Source organism: Gavialis gangeticus, unplaced genomic scaffold (genome assembly GCF_001723915.1).
Source record: "Gavialis gangeticus isolate Ggan-Ray unplaced genomic scaffold, GavGan_comp1, whole genome shotgun sequence".
Classification (NCBI taxonomy): Eukaryota; Metazoa; Chordata; order Crocodylia; family Gavialidae; genus Gavialis; species Gavialis gangeticus.
The window spans coordinates 44,197,496-44,207,959 of NW_017729032.1; the positions used below are offsets into that span (position 1 = coordinate 44,197,496).

A 10,464-nucleotide genomic window follows, 5' to 3' on the forward strand; every position below is an offset into this window, starting at 1 on the left:
GGTCATTTGGCCCCAGTAATCTTTCCTGCCCATGGCAGGGAGTCGGACTTGATGATCTGCTCAGGTCCCTTCCGACCCTATTAACTATGAAACTCCCCTGCAGATGCTGCCTACTCTCCCCCCCATTCCTCTGCAGACACTGCCTTCATCCCCAATCCCACTGATCACTCCCGCAGATCCCACCTGCTCCCCCAATCCCCCCAGTAACCCCTGAATCCCCCCATCAAAGCCCTCTTGTCCCCACCAACTCCCCCCACATCCTGACTTACCTTAGATCAGGTGGCCTTTTTGAACTGAATCTAACCTACCCCTAACCCCCTGAACATCGGCACTTAACCTTAAATGACAAAAAGGATGGGAAGGAAGGGGGCGAAGGAAGAAAAACTGACAAATTAAAGCATTACACAAAGGAATCAAATGGTAGAAACCCAAGAGTTCTGAAAGACCTTTAGAATTCAGATGTTGAGCTCCTCACAAAAACACGGACAAACATGAAAAAACAAAACCAGCTGTTACACCTGGGCCCCTTCACACTGGTTCTATATCCTCACTAGCATCTTAGCAGTTCCCAATTAAGTTACCTTTTGCAATGTTTACACATTTCCCATTTTATAAAAAATGCGGTAAAGGAAGAAGGTAAAGTCCTGGTCAAATTCACAGGTATTACCAGGGTGGAAGGCCCTATTCCTAACCTGTGCCCATTGCAAAACAGAGGCGTTTACTAGGGAAGCATCTTATTTTCTGACAGAAGGAAGTCACAATTTTATACAGCTCAGTTCATGGGGGACTGTAGGACTGCAGGTTTTATCTACATTAGAAAAGGAAATTAAGTGAGTAAGATCACAATCACACTCCTGTTGGATGTCTTACACATTTATCTCAGTTGAGCTACTCAAACCACCTCCAACGATCTCCCAAAGATTCTCTGAAATTTGCATTCATATCTATGATCAGGTGCTTTTTGCTCAATATCAAAACACTGCACACAATCATGTGTCATGAAAAACATCCACCATTAAGTCCAAAGAACCAAAAATGCATCAAATCTAGACTGTGCATCTCAGTTCAGATATTCATTCTCCACAAAGAGCTGCACATAGATTCGAGAAGAGATGTTTTCCCTCAAAAAGCATAATAGGGTGCTAAGCTATCGCTTCTTTATATAAAACCGATTTCTTTTAACTACTAACATGCTTCTTTCATTTATTAAGCTAGCCAGCACCTTAAGATCCAATTAGCCCTTACCATAAAATGGGAATTTCTGATGCCTTTTAATAATTAACACCAGGTACTACAGTGCACATTTGGTACATATCTTCACAGTTCTGGTATTAGGTAAATTCAAACCAAAATAAAAAGAAGGCTGCTACCTATGTTGAGAGCAGTTTCTTGTTTATCCCCCGTCAGGATCCATATCTTGATTTCTGCTTTTATTAGAGTTGCTATTGTTTCTGGAACACCTGCTTGAAGGCGGTCCTCAATGGCTGTAGCTCCAAGAAGCAGTAAATCCTGAAAGAGAAAACATAAGATTGAGGGGATGTTCTCTTTAGATCAGCCTCAGCTTGGAATCCAGTCAAAAATGGAATTAATGACAACGTGCTGTACCTCATCACTAATGTAGCATTCTGACAAGAAATATACAGTACAATAATTTTGGGTGTGGCTATTTTACTTCCTCTGCATAAAAATTCACATTTCTGAGGTGTATAATGGGACCAAATGTTTCCGATCAAAAAGATGGCAACATTTCAAAAGCAATTCATTGACATTATGCAACTTTAAAGCTAGCTAGTGCATTCACTAATCACCATAGCAACATGCTGAATGGTCACAATTTGTGTATTTCTTAAGCTCACAAAACAAAAAAAAAATCACCTGGTGTCACTTCATTTAAACTAATTTCCCTTCCATAAAATGCATACACAGACTGGATACAACCACTCAAAGCAAAAATTATTGGAACTATTTATGGATATAATCACTACATCATATGTAACGCAAATGGAATGAACATTAATCAATCCAAGTATCTGTACTCCATATACATATACCGGCTGCCAGAAAAGAATAAAGTGTCTCATACAACAAGTTAGAGTTGTCCATATTTTTCTTCAATTTCAGGGCAATTGCTAGAAAGAACTTGGCTGCATTACAAAAAATCTGGCAGACAAAGCAGTATGCAAGTAAAAGAAACAAACGCCACTAAACAAAGGCACAGTTTTATCAACCAACTTTAACCATGGAAGAACTCTAAGAATTCATCCAAAGGAACATTTCCTAAACATATTGTAATAATTTAACTTATTTATAACATTTCAGGAATTGTACAGGAAAAACACAGAAGGTGAAATAAGGTTTTTTTTTAATTGAAAAGTTAGAGAATCAAACAAATGTGAAAGCTGGGCAGAAAAAAAGGCAACGTGTGCGTTGACACAATACATAGCAAAGAATTAAAGGGCTGAAATAAAAACAACACCAGTCAACACCGCTTTATAGAAAACAGGTTTTGCCAAAGTAATCTTTTTGTTCCAGGAGATTATAAACGTAATTGGTTAGTTAAATGGTAGGTAGAGTGTGTCCACACAAGCAGCAGTTACATCTTTTACAGCAGCATAGATGCATGCAAAGCTCAGCAGGACAGAGTGACATAAATCATTTTGCAGGTTGGGTCCATTCAAGCAAAATGCCGTTTCATGGTCATACATCTAGAAACAAAGTAATAACACAATTGCACCATCTTTGGGGGGGGGGGGGGGCTAGGGGGAGGTTAGATAGGGTTCAAAATGGCCACCCAATCTAAGGTAAGTCAGGATGGGAAGGGAGAGGTGGTGGTGGGGACAAGAGGGCAGATGCAGGACTGCAATCTAAGAAGTAACAACTTAAAGAGCTTCTGTTCAGATGAACAAAAGGATGGTGAGGTAACTTGATTGCAGTGTGTTACAGTACTTTTCAAAGAAGAAAAGGATTCTTTAATTGTGTAGGGCAGTGGTCTCCAAAGTGGGGTGCACGCACCCCAGGGGGTGCTCAAGATGATCCATTGGGGTGCGAGAAGAAAATATTAGAACTTCTATTTATATACATATATTGGGGGTGCATGCTCAAAACTTTTTTTTTTTTTTACTGATGGGGTGCGTGATCAAAAACGTTTGGAGACCACTGGTGTAGGGAATGGTATATGAGTGAATAATTGGAAGGAGCAGCCACAAATATTCAAATGGAAAGTAAAACATACGGGGGTGGGGAAATGAATAGCAAGGGAAGCTAAATCACTAGAATAAACTTCCAGTGGAAGTGACGGGGTCACCATTCCTTGACGTCTTCAGATCAAGATAGACTACCATTCTGGAAGGCAGGTTTTATTTGTGTGAGTTACTAGATGGACAAACAACCTGTTACATACAGGAGGTCATAGATTTTGGAACCAATAGTTCTAGTTTTTTGTATGTCTTTTTGTCTCAGACCAACATGGCTACCAAGTACACCCCTGAAACATGGAAGGTGCCAAATTTTAGCCAATCTTGGATTTTAAAAACTTCATTGCAGAACAACAAGGAAGTTTTTTTACCTCCCTGCCTGCCATCTTACACCCCCAGGGAAGGAATTCTACCTGATCAACACAACGAGCTACTCAACACAGCTCACAAAGACACTCTCATGGACCCAGAGCCTTCCATCTTCAGCTCCCTCTGTGCTAAAATGACGTTTATTTCCTATCTATGGGGACTTCTTACCATCTTGTACCATCTACACTTTTCCCAGAGCCTGACGAAGGGACTTAGATCCCAAAAGCGTGCAGAAAAGGACAGTTTTCTTGCCATTTTCCAGTTGATCTAATAAAAGGTATCATTTTGGAACCAAGAGTTCTAGTTTTTTGTATAACACATGCATCTACACAGCAAATATTTTCACCTTGCACATAACAGGAAATTTTTTGTTCCTGATAAAATACACTGACACCAAGAAACAGTAACAGAAACAAATAGAAATATAAATAAGAATTGCTAAATAAAAAAGGACCTGACCTTGGAAAGCTAGAGATTTCACTGAAAAAAATCATTCAGATTCTATTTAAAATAGTTTAAACTTGAGAAAAAGGGGCCATGTAAACGGTGCGAGTCTTGGTAGTCCCCCTGCCCTAAGATACTCTCACATCAGAATGGCCAAACAGCACATCCAGTCAACATGGTGACTCACTAAAATAGTGAGGATTTGGGCAACCCAAACTTCTCCCCATTTCTAGTATATCCCTAGCAATGGTCTCAACTACAGTTCGTTGTATAAACAAATATATTCAAGATAATAGTAATTATATTTGCAGTGCCTTCCATGACAGGACCTGAAACACTCATGAAATGTGAGTTTTACAAAGTGGAATTTCATTAGACACCAAGATTAAAAATGTTGACCTAAAATGTTGGCCCACAGTTGCACTAAAAGACAAGCAAAGTTGGGAACAGAACTGAGGTCTACATATGCCTGTATATAATGCATTGGACTAATATATACTTCTTCAGCTAGATGTTCCCTGTTCAGGTGGAAAGAGGTATCTGGTTCCTTCAGACTAAAGGCTGTGGGCAAGATGCAGCATTACAGAGGTTAGCATTCACTGGGCCTAACAATTCACCAGAAAAAGATAGTGAAAAAGAAAAGGAAGGTGAGGGAAGGGGGTGGGGTAGAAAAAAAGTGCTGTTACATAAAACACATGTTTCTATACTTAAGAGCTGATATCAGGATAAAGGCAAGCAAGAAAATTATAAAGCAGATATCCCAAGAATCAAATGCATAAAGTAGGCATCAGAGGCAACTGCAGCCCTGCCTGATAGTATGTGCCACTATCAAAAGAGCAAGCATAATTTAAGACCTCAAAGATTAGCCTGAGAAGTACAAATGAATCTTGAAAGGGGATATCCAGGCAGCACGTGTTAAAAGGTTTTTGCTCCTTTACATAAACTGTAGACTCACACACCCTGGTATCACTGACACCCCCTCTCCACCTTATGTGATTTGCATACAGCAGCATTCCCCAGAAATGTGAAAGGCAATTATAGAAATATAAAGAATGCTAGCAGTGGCTATGTACAGACATACACTTGTAGGGCTACAGATCACCTCAGCACTTTGTGGTGCAACAGAAGCAGAGTGCTATGGCGGGGGATACCAATATTCCAGTACCCTGGCTGGAGAGTTACAAAGCTGTTTCAAAGGCAAACTCTCCAACCAGGGACCTACTCCCTGGGGGCACCTCCCCCTGCCCTCCCACCAGGAGAGCCCAGTCACCAACAGCTTACCCTCTCCTCCCATCAGTGATCAGCTGGCTTTTCAGCAGCAGTCTAAAACAGTCCCCAAGCCCCACCAACATCGCCTGTGTTAGTGGCATGGACAAGAAAAACTGTTCTCACCCCTGCTGCCCACAGCAGTGCTGCTGGCACTGTGAAACTTCCTGCTCAAGTATGTACCAACACTGCCAGATCCCAGCTCTGACAGTGGTGGCATGTTCCTGCAGCAAGACCTGGTACTCTGGAAAGTATGGTAGTGTCCCAATAAGGCTCCCTGACAGCTTGCCAGCTGGGTGGGCTATCAGGGAGCCAGCTGCTCTCCATCCCTCTCCCCCTTTTGGAGATGGAGGAAGGGAAGGAGATTGGAGGAATGCTGGGGATCTGAGGGACCCATTGCAGCACTTTTTTTGATGGACTTACCATTTTTGCACTACTACAAAATGCAGTGTCTGGCCATAACCAGTATCAAATAAATAAAGTCAAAGTGAAGGAACAGTAGGAATTAAAAGGGGGGAAAAGATAACTAAAAAACTTAACTATAATACTAAAGATAGCAACAAATAACAGAATAGAATTGCAGAAATATTGACCTCTAGTGGCAAAACAGAAACACTAAGTGGGCACAAGTTTACTTAAATGAGTTGTTCTCAAGTATCTAGGTGGACACAACCCCTTTAACCTTCTTTTACTCCTTTTAACTTTCCTGTGCCTTCTGCTTACCTCTTTTAGAAGTCTGCCATATACCTCAGATTGAGAAACACTAGAATACATACACTTTAAAAACTAGTATTCCTTTTAATTAAGACTTTGGAGGCCCCTTCTTCCCTATATTAAAAAAAATATATCACTGGAATAATTTGCACAGTGTAAAGAAAAGAACAACATTATAGCATTAGTATTGTTTTAGCCTATATTACTTAGGACTTCAGTGATCAAGCCCATATATGTATAAAAACAACCTTGTAACTGTTTAGCTAGGTTTCCTTACTTCTATGTGCCAAAATACTGTGGATCTGCCTTGTTTTGTTTCTGCTGAAACTAAGGTGCTTGAACCATCCTTGTAAAAAAAAAACTTTAAAAACACAACAATTAGGTTTCACTCCTTCTAAACAATATTTTCAAGTTAAAGTTGATTGGGTCATATCCTGTTTGAAGCCTATAAATTATTCAGGGTAGTAAGGGGACCAGAATTTAGCCTTCAGTAGTACATGACTGTAACAACTGTTACCTTCTCAATGATCTCATAGCACTCCTCCAACTTCTGGGTTCTGTCTTTCAGAATAGTACTGGCTTCATTGTAGACATCTAACCACTCTCTGTAAGAATTTTCTGACAGGTCTGCATAGGCAATGCACAGAGTCCTCAAACCTACAAACAGAACATAGGCAATGCATATGATGCACTAGTGACACGAAAGATCAAATCATTGCAATCCAGATTCTGATCATGTATTCATGGGTAAACCTGAAGAAATTCTCTTAACTACACTGAATTTGCCCCTTCATAGTTGAGACTGGAAGGCATTTTGATAGGCGCATTTTTTTCCTAATTTTAACTACTGCAATCTAGCTATACTAGAACAACAAAAATACTAGCTTTCCTCTAATTTTCTATTTGAGGCTGAAAACAAGTTTTTATTTAAATTTTATTTAAAAATCACATAACCCTTGTATCAGCACGTTATACATTATTATAATACAACAGCAAACATGTTAAGCTCCTAAACGGAATATACTATTCTGCCTAGTATTTGTTTTCAGAAATAGAATACATTCTTTCTTTCTTCAGTGCCTACACGTAACTCACATTAGCATTAACAGGAATTACACATACGCAAAGATTGGAGAGTAGGCCCTATAACAGCATGAAAACAATCATTTTTTGACCAGTGACAAAAGCTAGTGTACAGAAGTAATGATTTTGCTTCTGGCATGGATCAGCTAGAGAAAGGTGGGCATGCACCATATAAAATAAAGAGGTTTCAGTATTGAGAATCTGGGAAATTCAAAACAAACTGAAAAAAATAAATTCCAAACAAATAAAACACTTTTTTAGGGGTAGGAAGAAAAATCTGTTAGTCCATGTTTTTACAGTAATACAGTAGTGTACAAACTTGGCATAAAAAGGGAACAAAATCCATGCCCCACCATTACACTCTCTTGTGAATGTGTGCATTATGCACCTGTAAAATAAAAAGGTTGGTAAATTTGATTTCAGACTGTAAGGTGAACTGGCAGGGAGAGATTCAGACACAGCTCTGAACTTCTGCTTCTCCCTGATCTCTCAATTTGTATGTTTCATGTAGGCCTAGGGCCCGATTCTCTCATCTTATGATTTTATACTGTGCGAGTCCACTGAATTCAATAGAACAAATTCTTGATTGTACTTGTCAAAGGGTGATCAGAATCCAATGCTGACTCCTGCTTTGAATGTTCCTAGTGAATTCAGAGCCTGCACTGACTTTCAAAATAGGAACAAGAGCAGACCAGAAAACTTCTTTTGACACATACTCATTTACCCGTATATAACCTACAAACACCAGTTACCCATCATTTTTTAAATTGCTTCCATGTCTTTTTCTTGTTAGCACTTCTAAGATTGTTGTCATTAAAACAGACAATGAATAATATGCACATTAACAACGTGAAATCTGATTTCTTTTTGCATGCTGTTCTCTTACCTTCTGTGGCAAAGTATTCAAGATGGCATAGTGTTTGCTCCATATATTGGGAATCTTTCGAAAGTCTCTCAAAAATGACATTATCCTATTACAACCAAATTATAAAAAGTCAGTTCAAAAGTAAATTTTCTATTCAAAATGAGCATACAGGTGCTCCAGCCCTGCAGTTCTAACAGATACGAGGTGCATTAAATGGACAGAAAGCCTATAAAAATGATTAAAGTAATATATTGTGATTGAACTCTGAAACAGATCTAGGTCCACTAAGAAATCCAAAGCTGGAATCTTGCAGCCACCACCACCTCACAGAAATTCTAAGCAGTAGGAGAAAGGCTGGGGGATATTGTAGTTGCCGTACAAAGAGGGTGCCCAGAGAACACCTCAGTTTCTTTAGCTTTCAGTTACCACAAAGTCATTATACTGTTATGCAAATCTAGATTTAAAGCTCCGTTTTGAATTATGGAATTAGAGAATAAAGTTCTCTAAGAACAGGAGTCTTGAACAATGAAAGACATGAATCTAATGCAAGCCCCTACTTATCTTACTAACTCTCCCAAGATAAAGCTTCAATTGATGTTAAGGAGAATTTTATTTAAGAAGAACAAACAGAATAAGAATTAATGCAGGCTGCCCTCCATTGTTGGGAACTGTCTTAAAGGGACAGCTCTCTACTGTGGGTAAGTCTGTTCATCAAAATGAAGATGTGAATGACCCCTTGCTAACATAATTGAGTTAGCACAGGTAACCACAGTGGTGAAAGACACAGCACTACAGACTTTAGTATGTGCTAGCAATGAGGGTAAGAACTCACCTTACCTGGTTGCTAGCATATGCCAAAGCCTGCATTACCACATCTTCACAACTATCATTCCTGTACTAGCCAGAGTAAGCAAACCAAGTGGCACTATCACTTTTCCATTTGGTTACATCTAACTGACAAAGTGGTAATAGGAAGAACTGCCTAAGATCAGAATAAAGATGTGTCATAGATCAAAAGAGGAATTTTAATATTCAGATCAGCTTCAATGCATTTAAAAAATAATTCATAAACATTATCTTTTTTGTTATATTACGAGACCAAGATGGGAAAATATTTGAGATTATACCCCATAAATATTAATTTATTTTAGAGTTACAGCAGCTCTTTTTTCTTAACCAAAGTCCCCTGTCTTGTTTTTGTCTGCCCATATCTTGCGGTTGCTATAGCCCCTTTAGTGCAGCTATTGGCCTGAATCTATTCACACTGAAGTCACTGGCAAAATTCTCAATGAAGCAACACTCCTCTATTTTTCTCCACTCAATGCAAGTATTGTGGCATGTAACAGCAGCTGATACTTAAGAACACTAAACTTACAGCAAATGAGAGAAAGAGTACAACATGAGTGGTAACAATAAGGTCAGAACTAGAAATGAAGAGGCGATATACTGTCAATTCCATTGGCTCTTAGTGGACTTTGTTTTTTCTACCATTTTTAAATAACACATTTTCAGTGGGCTTGGCTCACAACCTTCGTTCCAGTTTCACGCTGGCAAAATTTCACTGAAATTTTCAGAGTTACGCTGGTATAACTCATGCATTCTCATTCTGTTCTTATGCATATTGTAGCAAATAAAATATTTTCTGTTTTACGGAGCTGCAAAAGCAGCATTTCCCACATTAAAAAAATTCACAGCAGAACTGGACACTTTCCACTACTTTCTTCTGAAACCAATAACCACACTCTGTATGTAACTGTTGTTGACACTAATCTGTTGAGTGGTTGCATATCCCTCTTGCTCATGAAGACAGCAACACAGTGGCATGATGACAAGTAGCATCAAGTGCAGATCTGGGAGAAAAGGGGTGATCAAAAGAGTTGGCACCAAGCAATTAACAGTTATGTAGGTCCAAACCACAGTACAACAGAAACCAGATTATTTGCAAGGTTCAGTTTCTTAGCCTTCATGAAAATGAGCGTTTGTGAGCCAGCTGGGGTCATATATACAACTGCAGCAAAGCTGTGAGGATCTGAGCAGGAGCTCCAGCTGTTTGCTGTGGCTTTCATTTCAAAAAGCACCATTTCTCCAATCAGCTGTGCAGGACTATGGGTATGCTTTAGCTTAGTGGAAAAGCAACACCCTTTAATAAAGTAAAAAATGTGGCAAACACCAGAATGACTTGTCCTTAATTGGACAAACAACTGTACATCCAGCAGGCTGAAAGTCACCCAGATATAAATAAATCCTACAGCATTAGGGTGTCCATTTTCCTGGTGGCATCTGCATATTGGCATTTACTCCTGGTTTTCCTGAAAGCAATGTCAAGGCTCCCATTGACTTCAGTTGAGTAAGGATTTTAAGCTCAGGTATGGTAGAAGCCTAAATTGAATTATTTCTGCCTGCAAACAAAATCAGGAGAATGGATCACAGCTGTTTTAAGCATTTGCCCTTAATGTGTAAAGCGTACTGATACCATGTAGTAGAGAGAATATTGGGGGGGGGGGGGGGGGGGTTTTTAAAAAAAAAAAA

The 10,464-nt window shown here is 39.3% G+C and overlaps 1 protein-coding gene across 2 annotated transcripts in view; it reads right to left on the reverse strand.

Moving 5' to 3' along the window:
• Positions 1-10,464, reverse strand: part of ATP8A2 (ATPase phospholipid transporting 8A2) — a 638,305-nt gene that overhangs the window by 497,384 nt on the left and 130,457 nt on the right. For both annotated transcript variants that reach the window (XM_019525447.1, XM_019525446.1), the window contains exons 21-23: positions 7,957-8,041; positions 6,505-6,644; positions 1,371-1,509 (exon numbers count right to left, since the gene is read on the reverse strand). In XM_019525447.1, coding sequence (XP_019380992.1) covers positions 1,371-1,509; positions 6,505-6,644; positions 7,957-8,041 — 364 coding nt within the window. The remainder of the gene's footprint in view (positions 1-1,370; positions 1,510-6,504; positions 6,645-7,956; positions 8,042-10,464) is intronic.